General features: G+C 42.3%; 1 protein-coding gene across 1 annotated transcript; it reads left to right on the top strand.

Moving 5' to 3' along the window:
* Positions 1-13,464: 13,464 nt before the first annotated feature.
* LOC148035466 (bZIP transcription factor TRAB1-like) lies at positions 13,465-21,517 on the top strand. The gene is made up of 4 exons (XM_087677416.1): positions 13,465-14,983; positions 20,509-20,580; positions 20,783-20,812; positions 20,944-21,517. Exons 1-4 carry the CDS (start codon positions 13,805-13,807, stop codon positions 21,034-21,036), a joined length of 1,374 nt encoding a protein of 457 aa, XP_087533542.1. The 5' UTR covers positions 13,465-13,804; the 3' UTR covers positions 21,037-21,517.
* Positions 21,518-26,165: the final 4,648 nt, after the last annotated feature.

The raw sequence follows: 26,165 nt of genomic DNA on the forward strand, positions 1-26,165 counted from the left end.
CCCCTTTCTTTTTTCCCCCCTCCTTAAATTTAAGTTCAATATAGGAAATTAAGAGAGGTTTACCTCTAATGTATACGCTTAAGTGTCCCCTTCCAAAAACCCCCCTCCCTTACACTCACGTGATACCATACAACATCTATAGTGAACCCCCCGAGTGACCAAGGCACACACTTCATCAACGAAGTGATGGCTCATCTCCTATCCACCTTCCTAATCATCTATTGAAAATCTTCGCCTTATTACCCTCAAGCAAATGGCAAAGCTAAATCAACAAATAAAATCTTGGTGAACGTTTTTACCAAGGTAGTTTCTGCTTTGTGCAGTGATTGGGATAACAAGCTGATGGTGGCCTTGTGGGCCTACCGCACGGCTTATAAAATGGTTATGGATCAGACTCCCTTTAGGTTGACCTATGGAACTGAGGTGATTCCACCCTTAGAATTTTTTGTTCCTAGCCTGTGGATAGCCCTTCAAGAGAGATGGGATGGGAAGGAGGGCATGGATGGCAAACATCTAGTTGACCTTAGAAACTCTACTTCTAGCCACCCATGCACTAATATGTGAGAAGGCCCGACACAAAAACTCATTTGATAAGCATGTCAAGCAGTGAGACTTTGAACAAGGTGACTTAGTACTATTATACTTAGTCAAGGGACATAAACAAAAAATGAAGTTTAGGGAATTAGGACCTTTCAGAGTTCGGGCCATCAACCAAACTAGCAACGTGGAACTCGAAACCCTAGAAGGTGAGGGCATAGTCTTCTTCAATGGTAGTTGCATAAAGAAGTACTACCCTCCCATGCACCCACTGCATGAGCCCCTAATGCTAGAGTCCCTTGTCAATGTACGAGTAGCCACCATCACTGACATGGACGATGAGGATGAGGACGCTATAGAAGCAACCAACCTAAGCATAACAGTCAGTGCCAAGCACACATGCACCCTCAATGCATTGATTGATGAGGGAGCTGACTTTAATGTCTTAACTCATGATCATTGGACCCAAATTGGAAAACCGCAATTAAGCCCACCAACACTAAACCTCGGGTAAGTTACTCTAGATATATGTGTGCATCACGTGGATTGAAAATAAGGTATTTTTAAAATACCATTTTTATACATTTTTTACATATGGAAGGGTGTAATATAAAGGGGTTATTTACAAATTGAATAGAAATGGTTAATGTTTTATTAATGAAAAATTCACAAATAATGATATTTATAAATAGGCCTTGAATGCACGTGATGTAGTGGATATATATATAGTAACTTCTCCAAGCACTAAACTCAACTCATATGGGGGCCAATCATACACATTCTTGGGAAAGTGCAAGGCTACAATTTCTATTGAGTCTGAAAGTATGCCGATAATCTTTTATGTGTTACCCAACACTAAAGATGCAGGCACGGAGTCACTGTTAGGACAAACCTTTAAGAAGTAAGCTCGTTGTAATGTTGACTACAAGTTGCAGTGTATCCACCTAGCCATGGGCAATATCCACATAGTTACAACTTTCAGTAAGCACTGCATGGCTCCTTCCAAGTCCGCAAAGCCACCGATGGAGAAACTTGCTGCCAAGTCTAAGGAGGGGGGTGGTGCTTTGTCACACGACCCACCAAGCCTCAAGACCAACAAATCATTAAAGTCAAAGCTGAAGCCCATGAGCCAAAGCTTCAATGGATGCCTAAATGACAACAAATGCCACCTAGGCGTAGACACCCACAACCCCGCAAGGCTAAGAACCCCACCTTGCACCCTAGGAGATTAAGACACAACTACAAACATCAATGTACGGTCAAGCCGCAATGGATCCCCAAGACCCTATTGCGAGCATAAGGCTATTACGAGGGTAACTCCTGAATATGGATTCCTAAGGCCAAAATGGCCCAAGGCACTAATCAAACGCCACCCTCAAACTTGACCACACAAACCCACATGCCACATCCAAGGCCAAGGTTGCAAGAGCCTCTGGATTCAAAGCCTTCAGAATCACCAACACACAAATTAGTGAAAATTGAGCGAGTCTATCGACCCAAACTGTAGCATGTCTCCCACATACATGCCATGACTAGTCCTACAGCTCATGGAATGTCACCCAAATGTAGTAATACACCGTTAGCAGCCACAACCCAGTCTATTGTACAAAAGGCCCAACTGCAAGCTCAGGAACAACCAAAGTGGCCATCATCAACTACTAAACCCTATAGTTTTTTCAAACCCCAACCACCTACCAGCCTTACACCCTCTTATGAGTGATGATTGATTCTGACTGTGGCCCTAGACTTAGAGGAGAACATAGGGGATGACTTGGTTGCCTGTCTTAGATGCTTAGATACCACCTTCATGTCACGTGCTAAAAGCTATGACCACTTGGACTTGGGACTCTTGGACGAGCTTATAGTGACAGAAGTATAGACACTTCCTTGTTCTTGGGAAGAATCAGAATTTGTGTTTGTCAAGGCTTTCGAGGCAGCTGACGAGCTAATTGTCACCAAGGTTTCCCACGAACAAGCGCAAAAACAATGCCTCATCACCTCATATGACAAGTGCATAGCTTATGCCAATGATTAAGAGATAGAAGACTTGAAACAACTTGTTGTCAGCAACTCCCCTTTCTTGAAAAAATGGTACACTCTTCACCTTCAATGGGAGCTCGAGGGATATCAGATCATGACAAATGACGAGCAACAATGCACATTCAAAACATCAGAGTACAGCCCAACTTATGTTGCTCCAACCTCTTATAGGGTATTAACAACCATTCGTGGATGACTGACCCATAGAAGAACACATTCCGGGAAACCACACCCCTACTTAGATCGTATCCTCACCGAGGAGGAACTACACATTACTAGTCGAGTAGACTCTAATGACTTCATAATCAATGTGCTTACTTACATTACCCAAGTAGGCATCCGACCTTTCGACATGAATCGGTATGCTCATATGGAATATAATCCAAACTTCTATGCTTGGCTCATGCGAACGTAAAACACTAAGACTACGTACTGAAGGCCCTTAATCCTCTACCCCTTTAATCCTAGGAAGGATTTTTCTCATTTTAGAAGGGGGAGGGGGTAAGGTGAATCAAAATCAAATCAAACACCTAAGGAAACAAAAAAAGGAAAAACACATCTTAAAAGCCTCATTCCACATCTAAGAACAAAAAAGAAAGGAAAACATTAAATAGCAATTGAGGAAAATGTTACAAACTTTGAAATAAATATTGAAAGGGAAGTCTAATTCTGTACTAAAAACATTTCAATTTAGCAAGCATGAAGTTTTTCTTCCAAGAAGTGACTATTTTGAAAAGCACTAATGACAAACCATGGCGTATGACAAAAGTTGAAGATGTTGTAGCAAGACTGAGCCCATTGCCTTCCCTTCACGGAAGAGGAAAGAGCAAAGTATGGCTTTTCCCTTGAAAATCGAGTGTACATCCAACTCAAATTCAGGAGCATTCATAACATCGAAGAGATGGTGACCAGTGATGAGGTTGTTAGGAGGATTGTAGACCAATGCAACCTTGCCAAGTACATTGAAAAGTTCTGACCACACTAAGTGTGTGGAATTCCTGAGGGCGTATAACCCCGACAAGGAGTGTGGGACAGCAATCGTGGGAAGTATAAAAGGAATCAATCAAGCAGGTGTAGGTTCGGCTCAATAAGGCCTTGGTGGAGAAGGTGATGGGATTGGAACCGAAAGTGGAAAAGAGGCAAAGAAAAACATTTATGCCATGCTGAGAATGAGAAAGGAGAGCGTCTTCAGACAAACAATGGCATAAGCATCCAAGACATACTTGACGTGGAAGTCAAGATTGCAGGCCAAGGTGATCCACTCCCTCTTCTCCAGCCAAAGGTACAACTCGCTCATGCATAAGATCGGCATGCCCATATTGGAGAGCGTAGCGACTCACTCGTTGGATGAGGTGGATTGGAACAACTACGTGTGGAAAACTATTGACCAATCCGCTAGAGCACTAGACCTTGGAAGTAGACTGGTGGGTGGAGAATCCCCAATGCCAAAGGAGTCAAGAGGAAGAAGCCCTCAGCCAAAGCTACGTTCATTGGGTATGGAGGAATCTTAATTGCTCTTATCCAAGAGGTGATAAAAGAGGCACACAACAAGGAAGAGGGAGTGGATGAAACACCTAACAGGTCACCTCTTCGTCATGATAAAGAATAATCAAGTGAGAGGATAGTTAGTGAAGAGGAGGGAGAGTGAGAAGCTCAATCCAACAGAAGGAAAGAAAAGATGACTAAGAAGAAATCGATGTAGACAAAGTAGGAGGAAGAAAGGAATAAAAATGAGAAAGCAGATTCGCAAAAAGCCAAGGAAGAGTTGAAGCAAGAGGCAAAGGAAAAGAAGAAGAAAGAGAGAGAAGAGTTTGAGCAGCTGATAGCAGGGTCAAAAAGAGACGAAGAAGAGAGGAAGAGAAAGGTCACTAAAGAGGAGGACATCGTGCTAGCCATGCACTTGTCCATCGAACAACAGAGCAGGGTTGGACAAGCTGGGTACCTTGAGCCCACAAAGAGATGAAGACCCAAGCTTGAGTGCGCATGTGTTAGACATGACACCACTGTCAGTGTGACTGAAGGCAAGGGCAAAGCCCCTATTGACCCCATCCCAACCATCTTGATACCCACCACCACAGCGGCAACACCAACTCAAAGCACCCTGTCCAATGCCACTAACCTTATGGCCTTGGTGCAATATTTCGTTAACAAGGAACTAGCTCATGAAAAGAGCATGGAAACCCCAACTGTAGGGCAAAAAAGACTAGCAATAGTAGCAGATGTCGAGTCAAGGAAGGACCCTAAGCACAAAAGGTGGGAGTCTCCACAACTCCCATCCCCACAATTGTGACGCCACCCGCTAACTACAATGAGTATGCCACGGAGCTACTCTCCCAATTGGAGAAAGCCAAGGAGGAAAAAAGAATAGCGGTGGCTAAGTTGGAAGCCAAGGAGTCGGTGGCAGCCTTCCAGTTGGAAGAGACCAAACAAGTGGCCATGCTCCAAAAGGAAATACACGAGCTGAGAGAAGCACTCAGAACAAAGGAAGGAGACGATGAACAATGTAAGACAAGGCTAGCCTAACAAGAGCAAAGCTTCATGGGGATGCAGCAAAATGCTGTGGATCTCAGAGAGCTGCATAAAGAACTATAGGCAGAAATGGCAAATCTCAGGGATGCTACTATAACATTGGAAGCATATAGATAAGAGCAGACCCTCATATTGCACAAAAAAATAGAAAAATTGAAACAAGAGGCAGCTTGGGAATAGGAGGAACAACATAGGGTCAAAAGAGAAATTGAAGACCAAGAATAGAGACTCATGGTATTGGATTGGAGGCAGGGGGAGAGCTCCGGGGAGATGACAAAGAGAGCAGAAGAGTGGGCAACCCGCAATGAAGGGAGAGTGAGAACCCTAGCGCACCGTCTAGCTCAGGTGGAGAAAGACAAGGTAGTCACTGAAAGTAGTGTAGAGGCCGCCTAGGTGGGCTTCCAAAAGTAGCAACGCGCCTTCCTGGATACCTTATTGGATGTCACGCAACCAGAGGAGGGAGAATCCATAGAAGCTGTCAAGAAAAAGCTAGGAATGGCATGCAAGGCCCTAGGGAAAGCATGTAGATGCTGCCACAACCTGTGAGAGTTGGCCTTAGCTTGGAAGAGCAGCGTCACTATCTCCTGTTGGTAGGCCTAACTCCAGAAGAAGTGGACATGCTTGGATTCATTGAAGGAGAACAATAGGAGCCAAGGTAGGAGGAGGAGGTGGACATGAACTTTGAAATGGGGCCGTACGAGGAAGAGCTTGACCCATCGCCTCCTTTCCCACGGCCTGATGAGCACTGACATGCAGATATACCCACAGAAAGAAAGATGGTGCTGAGAGAAATAAGAAAACAAATGGTAGAGGAAACAAGAAGAAAATGGAATGCCAAAGGAGTAAGGGGCCCCTCTTGCACCTATCCCACCTTGTGAGGATGATTCCCCAACAAGCTTCCATGCCAACCTTGTAATTTGGGAAAGGCAAGAAACGGCCAGGACCCCTTCGACTTTAATTTCCAATTCCCCACCACCACCTTGCATAGAGTTTTGCCCATCAAGGTGGTGGAGGAGATTATTAATATTGAAGGCAAGCTCCGGGAGAAGTGGTTGAAGGAGAGAGAGCAGAACCCCACACTATGGGGCACTGAAGATGTGGAAATTTGGCAAAACAAAGTTTTTGAGGTGCCAAGGTCTGTACCTAGTTACGAATGCCAACCTACATGGAGAAGGAGGATCTGTAATGCCAACATGGACACTTGGATGGCCTTTTGCAACACTCAACCCTTCAAGGAATGCCCCAACTTTCATGCCATACCCTTGAAAGGTGGGAGTGGATTTTGACTCCAGTGTCCATGGCTGCTATGACTTTCCAATAATTTATCATCTGCATTGTACTACATATGAAGCTGCCCTCATTTTCACATCAGAAAATTTGTATGATACCCTAATCCACTTCATCAACGAATTCTCTTCATGCCCTGACCTCGCCTCAATTACCACATGTAATTACCTTAGATTGCTTAGGATACTCCTTAGGCAAGACCCCACTCCCCAAGAGCGTAGCCTCCCAGTCCTCCATTTTGATCCTAATGCTATAGATAATTGTGTGATGGCTCGACTAATGATGCAAGGTACTCTACTACCCTCGTTTTTCTTAGCTCTTCTAGAGGACATGAATGATAGCCACTTCACCCGTTGCAATCATCCATTCCTCTCCACCACCACCCTTCAGGTTCATCTAGACCTCAAAGGGTATCTCCAAAGCCACCAATTCCTTAACAAATCTATTAAGCCTCCTTCTCTACCTTACTTTGATGACGAAAACTAGATTCTGTCATAACTATGTAACTCAATACACAAAAAAAAGGGGTACAAAGAAAATGGAAATGGAAAGAGATATCACACTGTGCTTTCTCATCGAACCTTTGCCAGCTCAAAAACGCAAGTGTCCTGGAACCAGCACCCGCTTAAGAACGGGGCCATCTTATGCAACGATATCACCATGCAGGCAAAATAGAATAGAGACAAATTGGGGCAGCCCCAATCAAAAAGTGAATGAAGAAGCTCATTTGGAACAGTGTAGGAGAAGGCAACCGCGGAGGACCAAAAGATGGATCTGTGTAAAACCATCTTCAATTTCAAAAGACGGATCCATCTAAAACCATCTTCAATTTCAAAATATGGATCCATCTAAAACCATCTTCAATTTCAAAAATGGATCCGCCCATCAGCCTCTCTCCAACAAGGATTCGTCCAACACAATATTCAATTTCAAAGGACAAATCCCCTCAACACCAGTAGCAAAGAAGGACCCACCCCAACTTCATCTCCAATTTTAAGGACCGGCCATCCCTCCCACCAACCACTCCACATTAGTGCCATTGGGACTAGCACTAAACTAGGAGGGGGGTAATGTTAACCCCAGATCGAGACAAAAGAAGTAGGTTGGAGAACAAGCAAAGACGCAAGGATGGCCTCTAAAATTAAGTTAAAGGAAAAAGCACAGTTTAAAGTGAAAGGCACCCCAAAATTTTTGTAAAAGAGCGCCGGGATCACCCCTGTGTGAATTGTAAAAGGATAGATAGGCATATGCTAAAGAAATAGGCCAAGTAGAAGGGAATGGAAAAGAGGGCCATGCCACAATGGCCGGTCATGTAAAAAAGGGGATGACCACCCATGGGATTTTAGGACATGTATATAAAGTTCAAAAAGTGAATGGAAGCTCATTCTTTGGTGTGTGGCAACAAGAGACTCTTCTTCTTCTGTTCTTATTCTCTTATTTGTGTGTGCTTGAGAAAGGGAGTGTGAGAGCGTGAGGGAGTGAGTGTGTGAGGGTGCAGTGAGGGTGAGGGATCAAGGAGGTGAAGCTCTCCACCATCTCCTCTCTTCTTCTTCTCTTCTCTTCTCCTCTCTTATCTCGCGAGCGCCACTATGGAGGATGCAGCTTGGAGGTGGAGGATTGAGGATGCTTGAGCTTGTATCAAGAATCGTGGAGCTATTGGTGTGCTTGAGGGAGGAGGCAACTCATTCGAGCATCGAGGTAAGCTTACTACACCTCGGTAGGATCGAAGGTGCATCAGCTAGGTGAGAGATAGCCATAGGTGCTCGCTTGAAATGCTTGAATGAATAAGTAGTCCGTGGGTCTTGGCAGTTGAGTGTGAGCTCCCTACAGTGCCTTTACCTAAAGCCAAGAAAGCTATTGACTGCAAATGGGTTTACAAGGTCAAGTATAAGTTAGATGGATTTATTGAGTGTTATAAAGCAAGATTTATTGCCAAAGGGTATGTGCAAACTCATGGTATTGATTATGAGGAAACTTTTTCTCCAGTGGCTAAACTAGCCACTATAAGGGTTATCATAGTAGTGGTTGCATCAAAAGGTTGGATCATGCATCAAATGGATGTTAAGAATGTCTTCTTGCATCGGGATTTGCAAAAGGAAGTTTATGTGGAGCAACCACATGGCTATGTGGATGAGAGTCTTCTAGATTATGTCTATAGGCTTTGTAAGGCCTTGAATGGGCTAAAGCAAGTGCCCAAGGCATGGCATGATAGGATTGTAGAATACCTTATTAGCATTAGATTTCATAAAGCACACACTAATCACTCACTCTATGTATGTGAGATGATCTAGGTATTGTGGTCATTACTAAATATATGGATAACCTTATCATTGTGGGTGATAGTGAGATAGAGATTGATCATGTGAAGGGTCTCCTCAAGACTGAATTTGAGATGAAGGATTTGGGAGAGCTGCACTATTTTCTCAGCATACAGATAATCATGACTCTAGAGGGTATATGGTTATCATACCAACAATATGCATTGGATATGTTAAAGAAGTATGGTATGGCTAATTACAAACCTATTTCTATGCCTTTGGATGTTAATGCTAAGCTTAGTATACATGAGGGTGACTTAATTGAGGATATCACTATGTATTGAAAGATTGTGGGTAGCCTTATCTATTTGATGATCACTAGGCTAGACCTAAACTACACAATTGGTTTAAAGAGTCGATTTATGCAACTTCCACATAAGCCTCATTTAGATGTAGTGTGGCATATATTGTGCTATGTCAAGTCCACATTAGATTATGCCTTATTCTATGGTGTAGGCATACCATTGGACTTGCATAGTTACACAGACACAAACTGCATTGGTAGTATTTCAGACAAGAGGTCTACTAGTGGTTTTATATTTTCCTTTGGTAGTGATGCTATTACTTGGGCAGTAAGAAACAATCGATAGTTGCCTTGTCTAGTACAAAGGCAAAGTACATAGGTGTTGTAATTTTAGCATGTGAGGTAGCTTGGTTTCATAGTTAGTGACCGCATATACATATGTTGTGGTACTTTCATATTAGTCTTTTATAATGTTGTAGACTTAGTTCTTTTGTGTGGAACAAGAACAATAAAAACAAGAAGAAGAATATTTCAGCCCTATCTCTTCGTATTCTTAAGTCTCCATTGCTTCATGTGTGTGTGCTCTTGGGTTCTTTAGTTCTTTCCCCTCTTGTTTGTTTTCATATGCTACCCCTTTATCCACATTATTCACATTGCAAGAGCTATTGCTAGGTGAGGCCAATAGAATTTCACCAATCCTATGGAACAACATGAGAAGTATTAATTTTTGGGATGATTGGAGAACATTACAAACTCAATAATGTTTCAAGCATACTATTTATTGTCATAAATAAAATTAGTCCAAATAACATAATAAAATAGTAACGATAGTAGGGTTAAGATATCATCATAAAGTCTCTAACAATAGATTTTAATTGAGACATGGTTTTCTTTTACAAATTATGTAGCAAGAAGAAAATCTATATACTATTATAATTGAAGGATTTACTTGACCTAAAACCAAACCTATGTGGCAATAACACACACACACACACACACACACACACACACACACACACACACACACACACACACACACACACACACACACACACACACACACACACACACACACACACACACACACACACACACACACACACACACACACACACACACACATTTGTGTAGACGTTCATATCCCACCTCTGCTAATCTCTAGAGAAAAAGGTGTGTCACTGGAGTACCTAGTGTAGATGCCACGATAGGGTGGCTCTGATAAGCATGGTTTGTTGTGTAGATGTAGATACTAGGAGTGTGATCCACTATGTAGATGTAGATGCTAGGATAGGCATGGTCCCTAGTATAGATGCTAGGATAGGGAAACCAAAACATGGGTGGTGGGAAGAGCAATTTTGCCTAGAAGGAGAGATCGATGACATGGACTGGATAGCCCACATATAAGCTCCATGTGTGAATTTCATCTCTCTCTCTCTCACTCTCAAATGTAGCTCAAGCATTAGGGCATCACAGCATGTGTATTGAGGGATAATCTGAAGGGAATTGCATGAAGATTGAGAGTGAGAGATAAGGAAGATGGAGGGGAGGATCAGGTTCTGAGGAGCTTGGGTAGCTACAAGAGTGATATTGAGGATTGCCAAGAAGATGATCTCAAAATGCTAGATAGTTTTCCTTTACCTACTTGTAGAGCTCCTACTTGCAAAAGGTGCATGGTTGAGCAACTTGATGAAGCATCCATTGTATAGAGAGTTGCCATATTGTTGATGTTGCATCCCCTCCTCCTTGGTAGCACCATGGCAATGGTTGCTGCTATGTCCCAATCTCTGATATCTTCCCATCACCTATCTCCTAATCTTAGGTATCTTTTTCCACCTTGGGTAGCACCAAGACTTTAGTGGCAACAACACACAACACTAGGCCTTCAACAATAATTCCATGAGTATCTTTGGATGGCTAGTAGCATGCTCAAATAGCATATACTTAAGTCTTAAACCTAGATGACCTCTTTTCATGTCCAACTCAGATGACCTTAGCTTGATCTTAATGCCCAAGTCATTGGCTCAGTCAACCTTGGCCATAATTCGGCCCATGACCATCCCTCCACTTGGATATAACTTGGCCATTTGCATGGCCTAACTAGCCTCAAATAGGCCAAATAGGCACACATACACGTACATGCAACACACATACTCAAGCTTTAGGACCCAACATCATGAGTCAAGGGACATTTATATTTTAAGAGGCCATATAAGGGGGATTTCAGAGAAGTAATCTCTTAAAAATAACATTATCAATTTAGAAGGACAATTTGAACGAGTCATATCTACACCAATTATAGCTCTCTCTCTCTCTCTCTCTCTCTCTCTCTCTCACACACACACACACACACACACACACACACACACACACACACACACACACACACACACACACACACACACACACACACACACACACACACACACACACACACACACACACAGGGGTGAATTTTGAGCAAATTCTTGAGCACTTACAAATGCGTATGACACTTGTGAAAGTTTATGGTCACATCTATGGTTACCAAAAATATGTGGATTCTACAATCTAAGCTAGTATATAAGTACGATGAATCTTCCATGGATGTCTTGGACTACATTCTGAAAGATTTGACATGTTTACTTAAGTGATCAACCAATCCATGCCAAGCATGCTCGTGGTGTTAGTTGCCTTGGATATGGTGATTCGGGTTGCCTTAGATGTCATGTACGCATCATTCATGATTTTCCTTCATTGCCCATTAACAATATGCATTCCCTTTATCAACAAAATACCTCAAAATTTTCCATGCTAATTGATCTAGGTGAACACATTGAATTTGTTGAATAAGCACATATTATTGTTTTAAACATCCAATTGTGACTTATATCAAAAAGATTTTATATGACAAATTAATACTCCATATGCTAGGCTTATGTGTGTGAGATGTGCCATTTATGTGGTCCACAAAGAAAATATTGATGCTAGTTGTGGTTAGGATGAATTCTACTTCTAAAGCTTGTGATGAGGCTAAAATATAATAGAATTCCAATTCTAATTCAATAGATACGAATAAAGTTTCTTCATGGACAAACATGGCACGCGCGCACGCGCGTGCGCGCATACACACACACACACACACACACAGAATTACTATGCACACATAGATCTAAGTATGAAGCACAACGTTAGGCCATCCCTTCATATTTTTTCATCAAATGAAAAAATTCTTGATATTTCACACATTAGGTGTGAAGTGCCTTGTAATTTGCATGTGAAGCACACGATATCTTCTCTTATGAGCAAAGAGAATACCACACGACGGTTTTACTTTGCTCACAAAAGTGCAAAGCGAATGAGGCAAAGCCTCATGAGCTTTGTAAGTTTGCAAACCGTGCATTGCGTAGTTAGCGGGTCTAGTTGGCAATGCCAACCAGAGTAGCTAGTATGATAAAGGAGGAAGCAAATAAGTTTATCTAGCTCCTTAAAGTCTTTCTCTCCAAGAAGAAACAGTAAGAACTCTTGCCAAGGAAAAAGAAATGGTGGACATTCTTCTTTCGCTAAATAGAAGTATGTATGAATCTCTGTAGCCATAAAAAATTGTTTGGGACATCAAGAATCAACCCCCCACACTTACGGTATTCAATTTTTGGTGGAATATGGTTTTTCAGTTTCAAACGGAAATTGCCACACCTTTCTCTCTCTCTCTCTCTCTCTCTCTCTATCTCTCTCTCTCCTCGCTCTCTTTCTAAATAAAGTAATTAGATTAGTGAATTAAAAGTAAGACGTATGAAAAACGACATGATTAAAAGGAAAGTGCCACACCCCTCTCTCTCTCTCTCTCTCTCTCTCTCTCTCTCTCTCTCTCTCTCTCTCTCTCTCTAGTAATCAGATTAGTGAATTAAAAGTAAGACGTTTGAAAAACGACATGATCAAGTATGATAATGAAGTTTAGAACACAATATTTAAGAAAAATTAGAACATGAAAATTTGCCAATGTAGCCTTTCCTTAACAACTCCTATCTTTTGCTCTTTTTGCTAAATTGTTTTCTTGTGCATGGGAACATCTCCTATGTTTTGGATTAGGGGACTTAAGCTAGCTTTGTAGCCACTTAAGAAATTTGCCCATCCTTTTTTATACTTTATTGACTACACATTTTTCAACCTTCTAAAGAACAAAAATCTAACTTGGTTACCAAACATCCTTTTTATACTTTGTTTTTTGAACTTTCTAAAAACAAAGAAAAAATCCAATTAGGTTACTAAATTCCGAGGCTTTCTTAGAAAAGAAGAGGCCAAAAACGGACGAAAGGGAGGGGGGACGCGTGGTCACCTGATTCCTGAAAAGAAAAAGCAGGTTGCCACGCGTCCCGGCAACAAAAGAAAGGCTTTCCCTTTCTTGACAAAGTAGCCTGCCGGAAGGGGAAATGGACCTCACGGCCCGCGTCACTGTTCCATTCATTGTCACGTCAAGTCTTTAGATCACTACTGCAGGTTCTCTGCTCTCATGCCTGCCACTACTACACAAGCTTCTTCTTTATCCACCGACGCTCCAAGCTCGTTCACAACAGTATCACCAGCACCAGCACCACCAGTTACACTCGCAGCCTCTATCGATGTCATATCTTATTCCTGTTTATAGGAACGGATATGGCTGCGCCTTGCATCATCCCCCAAACACCCCGTCTTTAATCATTGCCGCAGCCAAGTCCTGCTATGACGTCCTACAACAGATTCTGCTCCTCAGTTAGATTCCTTCCAGCCGTAATGATGAGCTGCCTCACCATTGCGGAAGCAGTTGTGCTGCTTTGAAGCTGTTCTTCTTCTTGCTAATTAGGTCATTTTTCTCTGTTGGCAACACCACTCGTCAATGGCTTCACAAGCTGAAACTGCTGCAGCAAGCAATTGGACGGCTGACTCGACCCTGACGCGCCTTTCATCGGGTATGAACAGAGATGATTTCTCCGGTATCGCACGCCAGTCTTCGATCTATTCTCTGACTCTGGAGGAGTTCCAAAATACACTCGGCGAGCCTGGCAAGAGCTTTGGTTCCATGAACATGGATGAGTTCTTGAAGACCATTTGGACTGCCGAGGAGAGCGAGGCTATGGCTGCGGCCATGGGAGCGCCCTCCTTGGCATCCTCATTGCAGCAAGGCCTGCAAAGACAAGGCTCACTCTCTCTCCCCCGCACGCTGAGCAGGAAAACAGTCGAAGATGTGTGGAAGGATATCTCTCGGAAGAGCATCATGGATGCAGCACGCGCCCCGACTGCCGAACAGGAGCGGCAGATGACATTCGGCGAGATGACTCTTGAGGATTTCTTGGTCAAGGCCGGCGTGGTGCGAGAGGACAGCACTCTGCAGGCAGTGCTCGGAGGAGTTGACAATGGACTTGATTTTGGAGCAGCAGACAAGAATGGAGAAAGAGCTAGTCTTGGAGATGCCCTTGATTCTGGTTTTGGGATCACAGGCAGGAATGAAGAGAAGCCTAAGAGCAATGGATCAATGCCCCTATGGTCTCTTTCTACAGCATTTGGGGGCCCGTCCAAGCCTGCTGCCATGGAGTCCCTGGCGCAGTTGGATGCATTCAAGCATGCTTCCCCAGCTACTGCATGCACAGACTGGCTGGGCAACACTCATCAAGCCAGAAGTCCCATGGTCGTCCACAATGGCATGCTGCAGCAGCAGTGCACAGATGCTTTTGGGAACGCAACAGCAAGAGCAGCTGGAAATGGAGCTATGGTGGGTTCAATCATGGGGGCGCCATTAGGGGCAGGTAGCTTGTCAGGGGTGGAGTTGGGAGTTGGCCTTGGAGCGGCAGTTATGAGCCCCGTCACCCTTGCGTTGAAAACAGCTTCCCCATCAAGCCCTCTCTCTGACGGGCACGGTGCGCTGTCTGCACTGTCATCTCTCCCCTACAGCATTGATGGATGCATGAGAGGGAGAAAGAGAGGGCTGGATGGGTCATTGGAGAAAGTGGTGGAAAGACGACAGAAGCGCATGATAAAAAATCGGGAGTCGGCAGCAAGGTCACGAGCTAGAAAGCAGGTGGTTCTTCAGCTCAATTTCTGCCCGGTCTCAGTTCTTGTAAGCTGATTGTACTGTCTGTTTGCTCCTGTCTAGCTTGCCGCACTGCTATAGAAGGGTAGCAGACATGCTATGGTATCCTGCTAGGCCGACCTGCCTCTGCTTGTTGTTCACATGATTTTTGTGATTCAACGCATCGATGCGGTGTATGTATGTGTTTCGTGTTTGAGTATAAGTGTGTCTGCATAAATTCTCGACATAAATCACTGCACCTTAGCTTCCCTTATCAAATGTTTTGGGATGTTTGCTGATTATTCTCGACACACGCAACAGGACTGATTATTTGGTGGTTAGTTGCAGAGCATCCATCCAGGACAGATTTGGATGGCTTTGCTTTACCTCATGAGGCCATAGTACGTAATTTCCTTGAGTTCACGATTCCAAGTTCATGAGACTTTGAGTTGTATGTACTCTTCTCATTCCTGCACTAGAAGGCTTTCCCTCACTTAGGTCCAAGGAGGAGGATATATTGACTTGAGGTAACATTGTGAGAGTGAGTCCAGTTACATATTTCAGGGAATGCTTATTTTTGGTTCTATAGAAGTGCCAAGTTTCGTTGTACACTCATCTACCAAATTCTTATAGTTTGAATCTTGATACTCTAGACTCCAATCTCTTCTCTAATGCCACCCTAAATTTTACATTTTCACCTTTCCCTCATGCTTGTTCATACGAGTGAGCAAATCAGACATTTTGCAAGGGGATCTAGGAATGCTCAACAGAGCTTGTAGTTGTTGCAATAATCATTCAATGGAAAATAAATAGAAAGGCAAGCTCCCTGATTAGCCTTTCATTTCATGTGGATCTACTAAGATGGCTTGTGTCTTTGTTCAGCTAGTATCACCTTTGGTAGGGGGAGGTCACTCAAAAACCCACCTGTTAGTTGCCTACCTATGTTGCAAGTGCTAAACATTGTAAGGCCCCCAAATGAGTAGAAGCCATGATGGGCATTGGGCATTATTAGGGTTTCAAGTTTAGATATTAGGAGGTGTCGAAGCTTAAACACCAAATGGTTATGAGATGGTTTATGTGGGCTTGACCATTGGGTCAAGTGGGAAAGAGTTAATGAAGGTAGTGGTAAACACCAAGCATCGAGTTATTAGATACAGCTCTTCCATGGCGTTCAAAGCTAGCATCAACTAGGGGGTCCTTGGGGGGACCCAGCCACCCTGGGTGGCCCAACAATATAGGGCTTAAAATTCTGTAAACTATCATGTCACATACTTGGGTGGTGGCCAATCGTCAATTGGACAGTGTGGGCAATGAGTCAAGATGAATTGCCCATGTGCGTCTAGGACTAGTTGACCTTCGGCAGTATATATACATAGGCATTGCTACTTGAAACGTCCTCCTAGAAACAAACCTACACACCAAATACAACACAAGCTATAGAAGACATGTTCGTGGGGGTGGGTTGAGAGAGAGAGAGAGAGAGAGAGAGAGAGAGAGAGAGAGAGAGAGAGAGTGTGTGTGTGTGTGTCCTCTTGTCAAGGCGATCTTGGGGGGGAGGAGTCGAGGCAGGGGCTGCTTGTTGCAATGCGGCAAGATTGTGAAGGCAAGGTGCCGCATCATCCAATAGGAGAGACTATGCCTAGAAATGGAAGAGGAAACAACTTAGTAGAAGAAACAACCTAGTAAGACCAATTTGCAAAAGGTGACATGGGAGAAGCAAATCTTGTTTGGCACAATGGTGTAACCTAATAAGAGAAGTGTCCACATGATTGGACTGGTTGAGAAGGCCATAGGACATTAAATTATATTAATAAATTATCATTATTTTGCCTTTTTTTTGTGAAGTCCACTTAAGTAGCCTCCTTACAAAATAAGAAGGTTTTTGTATCAAATACAGTTTGCATTTCAAGTACTTTGTTATTCTAGCAGCCCATAGTTTCTCAATTCTCTTGTCTCAAACATTTTGTGCTCATGAACTTCTTCATAAAAAATCTTCCACTCTCTACTTTCTATAACTTCTCTCCATTCTCCATAGCATTATATTCTATTGATACCATGATGGCCTCTCACACTAAGCCGCCTCTCTCAATGCACGAGCAATGAGCAAACCTCAACACATGGAGAATGCCTAAGCAACTTCTCTCGAACACAACACTCATGCGAGCAAACAAATACAAATTATGTTATAGGGGAGGGTGTATGCTTGGTGGGCAGCGGGGCTATGCTCTAAGCCAAAGACGTGCGTAGATTTTAAATCCATATTTTCTTATAGAAGTGGTTTGTATGATTGAATTGAAAAGTTTTGCAAGTTGTTTGAGCTAGATATGTGGAGATGACCTTGGATGTGTATTCATACGAATTTAAAGACCTTCATAAAACGAAGGCCATAGAGGACCCATAGGTGTTACTCTATATGCACTATCTTTGCGAATTGTTGTCAAACTACCAAAATGAGGTCTACGCAACTCTCTACATGTTTTAGAGGATATTTTCCTATATGCCCAAAACTTTGACAATACTTTGGTTGTGAGTAGGGGTAGTCAATCAGGTGGGTCCCATTGAGCTACCAGTACCTTGAAGTAGAAGAAAACCTCTACCCCAATAGCGTCCCATTAGTCACCTTTGGAGTCACGCAAGAAAAAAGATAGGAGGATCTCTCTAAAGGTGATTGCTTTGCATACCATTTGACTACACACTTTCACAGTTATAGAGAGTGTCCACCAAATAAGAAGGGGAAGTCGAGTTCAAAAGCTTTAGTAAACACTAAACCTTGGGGAACCTCTAGGTATGCCTTTTGAAATTTTAATAGAGGATTGAAATGCAAGTAGTTGTAACGGTAGTGCCATAAATGAAACTATGTTTGGCTTGCATGATCTTTTAAAAGTTAGTGGCAATATTAATGGCCAAATAGTTATAGTTTTGTTTGACAAAGGTTCTAGTCAGAAATTTATTTCTTCTTGAGTGGTACAAAGAATTTACACGATATCCATTGTGATTGAGAATATTGTGTTTGTCATGCGAAGGGCCCAACTAGGGATTTTTGTGATTGGATGGTGCTATCGGATCTTTCAATCCAACAATACCATGAGGCTTTGGATTTCCAATTGATTAGCTTGGACCATGTCAATGTCATCCTCGGCATGTGATAGTTCTTTTATAGATTGTCCTCATTGTACATTCATTATTGAATGTGTGATCACCACTCTTGAACTCTTGGTTCTTAGGTCAATGTGTTCATACATAGGGATGGTGTGGGATGGTGGTATGGAACACCAACCCTTGGGATGTGGTCATGACTTAATGCTACTAGCTCCTAGGCTTGGGGGTGAGCCCGTTTAGTTCTATGGCTGTGAGGTGAGTCTAATGTCCAATCCCTATATATTTGTGGATATGGCTTGTGTCATGTCTCGGTGTAGGTTGGATCCTAGGTGGACTGGAGTCTAGGTGGACAAAATTGTTAGTCTAGCACTCATACCTTCTACACTCGTTATCCTCAATTCAACATCTGTGTAGATCATCATTGAAGCTTGTACGAGTGCATGAGTGACTTGTGTTCCGTGCGATCTTCCATTATGCTATGTTTTCTTATAGGGAAGGACTCCCTGCCCCTTTTGGAGGATGGACCATTCTGACTCGCAAAATGCAGTTCGTAATATCCTCCATTATGCTATGTTTTCTTGTAGGGGAGGACTCCTTGCTCCTTTTTGAGGATGGATCATTCTGACACGGGTATATCCTGTTGCGGTTTAATAAAACGAAAGAGGGCTGCATTGTATCGTAAAATCACACTAAGATACTAGTATATGTCTGAAAAGCCAGGCATAACATGGGTGTGGAGGACAACCACCATCTGGGAGGACAAACAACCTCTTCTTGCATTTTGTGAGCATTTTATTGCTAACAAGGCCTTGCAGCACACTCAGACTGCAACCATGTAGATAGTAATAGATGGGCAAAACATTGTGCAGGAAGAGGTGGGAGGTATGGAACTTGCAGACGGTGCGATAGTTTATTGAAGTGGTTGCTGTGAGCCTATATTCCCAAGCTAGGTGTGACAATATGGACTGCTGGTCCATGCTCTTTAGGTTGTCAAGGCCTTGGAGAGAGCTTTTGCAGAACCTTTGTAGCTTTCATATGTAATGCCAACAAGTTCTAGACTCCCTCATCCTTTGAGGAGTTGCAGGATTCAGAGTTTGCATTAGCCCGGTCGACAGTGTCTCGTATATGTATCACGAGCTGTACCAAATAGGAATTCTAATTTGGTTGGCAAATGCTAAGAGTCTGACAGGGTGGAGCTTAATTGTGGTTGGAGCATACGTGGAACAGCCACTGCTCATTGAAGGGTCTGATATGGAGGGAACATTGGCAAGAGCGATGTTGGGACTAACCTGTGCATGTATGGGATTTATAAGTTGACCAGTTGATTACAAAAGCAGCCCAATTGGAGTTTTCATGCAGGAAAGGGAACTGGTGGTCTGGACACAATTCTGCTAGCAATTCGATGCACAATTCCACCAACAGAAAGAAATGCAATCCTTTCAGTGAATGCAAGACTGCAACTCCTATGACTTAGCAGAGCAGATACAAAGGCTGAACAGCCCAAACAAGAACTATGTCATGCACAGCCAAGAACTGCAGGCTGATCTGCACATGGATGCTGACAATCAGCTTATCTAGCTGCAGCCGATTCGCAGCATACAGACACACAAGAAAATAAGAAATCTTGAATATCATGCACATAATTGGAATACAAGTGGCCTCTGTGCCATACACAAGCGCTAGGCTTAGTCCAGCTGACGGTTGTAGGCCATGTAGACCTCACTGAATGCTCATCACAGCACTCAAATCGTATAAAGGTCATGCTACCTGTTAACTTTTGCTGGATGAATTCTCTCTACTGCATGACGGACTTTTGTGAGCACCAGCAAGTAAAAAGGTTCCATTTCTTAGGCCATAGTATAGTACACAGTCCAAGTACTGTTGACAAGGTTAATAAATTATGTCTAAGTAATAAACGCTCTCTATGAGCAACCTCAGCTTCGGGCTCCACTGTGATTAATACCCAGCGATGTCTCTGGGGCCTTGTGAAGATTTCGTGGCAGGGTTCAATTATATACAAAGTTACCATATTAATATCCAGGAAAGTTTTCACGTTCAATTACAAGCTATTTCAAATAATCTCCTTGAACGTTGGAATTTTGCAGACTAAAAACCTATGCAATCAGTTGATTAGATACTTCCATCGGTTTTGACCCATCTGCGCAGGCTTTAGCTGTTACAAGCAGCAAAACGATATAGCAAAGTTACTGAACCCGGCTTTCAAGGAATAGTAGAAGTGCACCATGTGGGGTGGTTTGGTTTACTGCTATAGCAATGTCAGTGACTTGATATTGGATCAGCATTTAGTTGACTAATGAATCATATAGCTTGTATTTTGTTCTTTGAGAACTTTTGTATTCGTAATGTACCATCCAGGATCCTTAATGGAGTTTGGATTATTTGATTGACAGCGTTTCATTTTGTGATTCATGCAGGCATACACAGTGGAGCTCGAAGCTGAGGTCTCACAACTGAAAGAAGAGAATATGAGGCTGAGGCGGCACGAGGTACTGTCTGCTTTAACGTTCACTGTGCTCTAATTAGTATTTGATTGCTCATGTGTAATGATGATGGAGATGTATATGCATGCACCTGGTTCTGGGATCCCTTTTCGCTGTGTATGTCTTTGCTCTTTGTGTGTGCATTTCACTATTTTGAGGCTTGCAAGGGAGCTTGATTTGATGGATTGCTGCTGGTATGTTTTTGTAGCTGGAGCTGGCAGAACAACGGAAAAAACAGGTAAGGAGAGGCAGACAGTTTGTCTGGTATCCTTTTGTTTGCTTGTTTTGATTTGTGGGACACCATGGAGGGGTGCATGTTTGATATGAAGTAGTCACGCACACTGGTTTTTGCTTGTTTTTCAATGACAGTTCTTCGAAGTACCGAGTTCCTTGGCACCATGTCAGTATATTCTGGCACAGAAGCCTGAAAACTTGAGAAGAACTCTGACTGGGCCTTGGTAAGAGATCAATGCATGGTATTAAGGGTGTGCTTATGAGTGCCAGATAAGTACTATTTATCTGTAGAAGAAGAAGAAGAAGAAGAAGAAGAAGAAGAAGAAGAAGACCAGAGGAGGCTGCTGCAAGCACGGGCCGGGGAGATTTTCACGTCTATGCTTGTGGAAGCTTATCACAAAGCTTTTTATTCTGTGATGGACCTCCCAAGAGACGATGATGATCTTGGAAGGAATGGATCTCTATCTAGGCTCGCAGCTAATGCTACCATAAAGCTGTGTTTGATAGATCCTTGTTAGGATGGTCCTGATCAGCTTGCTGCTGATCTTTCAATCAGTGACTGATTTGTACAATGTCTAGTAGAGAGAGAGAGAGAGAGAGAGAGAGAGAGAGAGAGAGAGAGAGTCCACCTCCATGTAATATGCTTTTGGATGAAATTCTCTTTTTTTTTTTTCCATATCCCACCTGTAATAGGTAGTACTCGGATGGGTTGTTCTTTTTGTTCTCCCAAATTCCACAAAAATTTAGAAACTAAGAAAGTTCATTTAAATGGGAATTTGAGTAAGGGACGAATAGAACAACTTCACCAAGGGATGAGTAAGGTCTTGTAAGAATAGCTAGGTATGGGCAGGCAGCTAGTATGCTGAAATTTGACACAAGATATAGCAACTTGAGTTTGACACACAGCACTGTTAGTACCTACACACAACACCTCGTCTTTTGCATGCAATACTTTCCCATTTAGTACCTACAAAATCACACATTTTACTAGGGTTAAAGGAGACCCCTTTCAAAATTTAGCTCATTTCAGTTTGTGTCGTTTGGCACAAGGCACTTTTTGCATTTAGGCCATAACACCTCACCTTTTGTAGTCAATACTTTTCCATTTAGTACTTGCAAAATCACACATTTTTCCAAGGTTAGAGGAGAAACACTCCATTAAAAATTTAGCTTGTTTCAATTTGTGTTTGGCATCTAACATCTCTCTCCTTCTCTCTCTCTCTCTCTCTCTCTCTCTCTCTCTCTCTCTCTCTCTCTCTCTCATTCTCATATTCATTTGAAACACTATTATAACAACAAACTTAGTTTCAAGTATAGTAAGGCTATATGGTGATAAAGCATCATGCTAGAGACCAACTAGAACCTTCACTAGAAGAAGGGCCTGCTAATAGGGGATGACTTGGAGTTCAAGCCCTTTTGCTTCATATTAGAGGCACTAGAGAAGGGAGGGGGGTTGGCAAAGCTATCTCGCTAATGATAGGAGCACAAGCATGGGCCATACCATTTACTCAAGCATGTCTATCCAACTTCGAGAGCGAGACATTTGAGGCAAAGGAGAATGTATTGTGGAGTACCTATAAAAGCAAGAAGCCACCATGCTCTATAGGAGATGTAGGGCCATGCCAAGGCCCTTCTGTACCCCCCCCCCCCCCCCCCCCCAAAACACACACACCCACCCACTCTACTCACTCACTCACTCTCGGTCACTCACTCACTCTCTCTTCCTCTTTCTCCCCCCCTCCATGTGTTACAAATGTAATCGATGTGGCTAATGGTGTAAGAGAGTAGTAGTGGCTCTGTGTCTCAAGGAAGTTACTATATGTATAGAGTCTGCATCACATGTGTTCAAGGCCTATTTATAAATATATTTATCTATGAAAATTTTCTAAATAAAACATATCCCTTTTCTATTCAATCTATAAATAATCCTTTTATATTATACCCTTATGTATGTAAAAAACGTATAGAAATAGTATTTTCAAAATACCCTATTTTGAACACATGTGATGCACACATATTTATGAGTAACTTACCCGAGCTCTATGTCAGGGCTAGGGATAGATAATTGTTTGCTCGATGTGACGTGCATGGCATCATGAAATCATAGGTGGAGATAAGAGAGGGGTAAACACGTTATTAGTCTTGTTAGGTTGATCCTCAATGTGATATGTGCCATGTCATCATAAAATCGTATGTGGAGATAGGGAGGGGGTAACACATTATTAACCTCCCTAGGTTGATGTTGAGGGATACAACTAGCTAGAGATAAATTAGGACCTATCAAGAGAACAATGATATGGTGTATCCAATTTTCATGCAATAAAATGCTCCTATATTTTTACCACTAACTGTGTCTCGATAATGAGGATAAAAGTCACAATTAATGAAGTGATGTACGCCAATTCATAAGTGGGAGGTATTTGGAAAGCCCTTGTAAAACAAGTTTATATAGACTATCATTGTAGCATAAAACAACAATGAGGACTAGCTTGATGGATAGTCATTTGGTGGTTAAGCATGCTTGGGTGACAACGCCACTAGGATGGGTGACCTCTTGAGAAGCTTTTCCTACAAGCAAATGTTTGCAACTTACATGTAGCTAGCAGTGCCAATGAATCCTTCGTAGACTCTTTGCCATATATGCCAAGGCTAAGATGCCAAGGTCTATGCCTTGGTCTCATTGCCTTGGTCATGAGCCACAATAGGGATGCCCACCGGCTACACGACCATTCCGATTGTGTGACTAGCCTCTTTGTTTGTTAGAATTTTCTTTTTATCTTTTTCACTTTTTTTTGTATCGATTAAGGCGCCTCCATGCTTATCAACTTGGCATCTTAAAAAGCGACCCCTCCTAACATCATAAATGATTTAAGCCATGAAATCTAAATGCAAATCTCCCCCTTCCAGAAACTATATAAGAAGGGGAAAGGGGCACTTCAGGAGCTTACCTCCTTAAAATCTTGCCGCCCTTGGTCACAATTCTTCTCTCCATTCCCTCAACCCCCTCTCTTCGAGGAGTTGTACTACTTGCATGCTTCAAAATTGAAGAGGATGGAGGAGCTATATTAGAGCAAGTCCTAGCCACAACAGGAGTGGAGCAAGTGGCGGCACAACAAGGAAAGCGATTGTGATGAGAAGCGCAGTCCCTCTTTCACCCCCACTGCCAATTTATCAAGTGACTTTAGATATTTTTTTATGAGTCTGTCCCTTAGCCTATTTTAGAAGAACACAATATACTTTTTGAGTCGATGAGTAGTAGAAACCTTGTTGCTTTGATTCCATAAATTTAATTAATGAAAGCTTTGTTTAAAAAAGATTGTAGTCATTATCTTGGCATGCTTGTTTTATGTTGTGATTGTGAAGTAATAAGAAAGCTAATGATGGATTGAGAGCAAGTGTAGCTTTCCCCAAGCAAGCCACATTGAGTTCCACCACCAAGAAATGGTTTTGTTATGGGTGCTTGGGCTGGCTCGTAGATGAGAGGTCCCTTCGTAGGGTGTGACCGATCTCTCAAGATCATGATAACTAGCAGCCTGTCTCTAGGGAGACTTTTATAGTTCTAAGATGTGATCAAGGACTTGAGAGCCTAGAAACATTTCGAAAGGTCCCTATACGAGTTAAAGGGGATCAATACGGAGAATTTGGGCTACAAATGGCTAGATTGAAAAAACACTTACGAGCAAGTCTCTAGTCATTATTAAAAACTCATCAAAATATCCACATCCAAAATTGCACTTATTTCATGTAATATAAGTGTGATATTTTGTGCCCTAATAAATATGCTTGGTCTATATATTTCATGATGAATTAAATGCCTATTTATATGCGATGTGCATTGACAAACATGCATATATATGCACTAATAAATACACTAAATACTAGTTTTTAAATACTAGGGGGCTCTTGGTTTCAAAAGTAGTCATAGTTTTGCAACCAATAACCCCCTTGTTTTTTTAAATCTGTTTTACCAAAATCCTTAAGCTTGGGCTAATAAACAAGTTTGGGAAGTTAGGGAACAGTTGTGGTGTTTTCACAAATACCTAAGCCATAATGAGCCTAAGCAACATGGATCTTACTCTAAAAATGCATGGATTGTGTCCTCTGTTAGATATGTATGCTCAATGCCCCACCCGCGTAAGGTGCCACCAATGATCCATAGTGCTCTAAGTTGTAAGGCCCCCATTATGAGGAGAAGCCATGTGTGAGATTGGTTGAGTCCTGACTTGTATGTCAAATGAGGTCTATGTGACAAGATGGCAAAAAGGTGACCTTTGTGGATCTAGCCTTCGGGCTAGATAGAGTAATTATGTTGGCAGCAACTCGAGGTGCAATGTATTGAGTTGCAAGGTGTGGGAGTTATCAGGGACTCCTATTTTGGGGTCCACCAAGGGCCGAAAAGTGGCCCTTGGCTGGGGAGGGGTCTCAAGGGCGTTGGCCCTCCTAATAGGGATGATAAAGGAAATATTCCTTGAAATATTCCCTGTCGACTAGGGAACGTTCATAATATGGTGGGAAAGACTGACTACTACCTTCCTAGGCTATAAAAGGAAGACCCCTCCAAAGCCATTATTAATATATCTTTCACCTAGTTAGAGTTCTTCTAGCTAGCCTTAAGCTCTTCACCTATTATTTGTTTGGATCACCATCTAAGCTTCACAGTGGAAGCGCATGAGTGGACAGAGCCATCTTTGTATCAGTTCATTTGAAATTTAAGTAGTTTCTATTCTTCTCATATTTGCTATTGTATTCTCTACTCCTTGCTCAGATTTTGTCTACTGCACCATCATGTAATTTCTACATCCTCATCACTTGGAATATAGAGAGAGAGGGAGATAAAGTGATAGGAAGAAATAATAAAACAAAATAAAGATGAGCAACATACCTCCTTGCATGTTGAAACTAGATTTGTGTAGTATGATGATGAAGAAAAAAGACACCCTCTTTCCCTACTCGTGTTAATCTCCAATGCATCCATGCACTCCATTGTTGCAAGCTCCCACCTATGCCTTCAATACATTTATCTCACTTGTTAACCCTTATCAATGTCAACCACAATAGAGATCAAAATGCAAAAATAATGAAAAAGATAAGTAAAAAGAGATTAGCATGGATTATTACATGCACTATTATTTGTGCTATGATTTGTGTGATTAGCTACACAATTAGCTACCTAATCTACATGATTATCTGGACATTTAAATCTACCATTACCTACATGTTTATCTGCAATGTTCCCCACAATTTACAAACAAAAAACACACTAGAAGCTTCTCCAAAAAATAATAGAAGTAATGCATTAGTGTGATTAACAACATGTGGCATCCCATTGTTTTCCAAATGTTCAATTTATTCAAAGA

Source organism: Lygodium microphyllum, chromosome 5 (genome assembly GCF_053477565.2).
Source record: "Lygodium microphyllum isolate KBCC chromosome 5, Lygodium_microphyllum_v1.1.10, whole genome shotgun sequence".
Classification (NCBI taxonomy): Eukaryota; Viridiplantae; Streptophyta; class Polypodiopsida; order Schizaeales; family Lygodiaceae; genus Lygodium; species Lygodium microphyllum.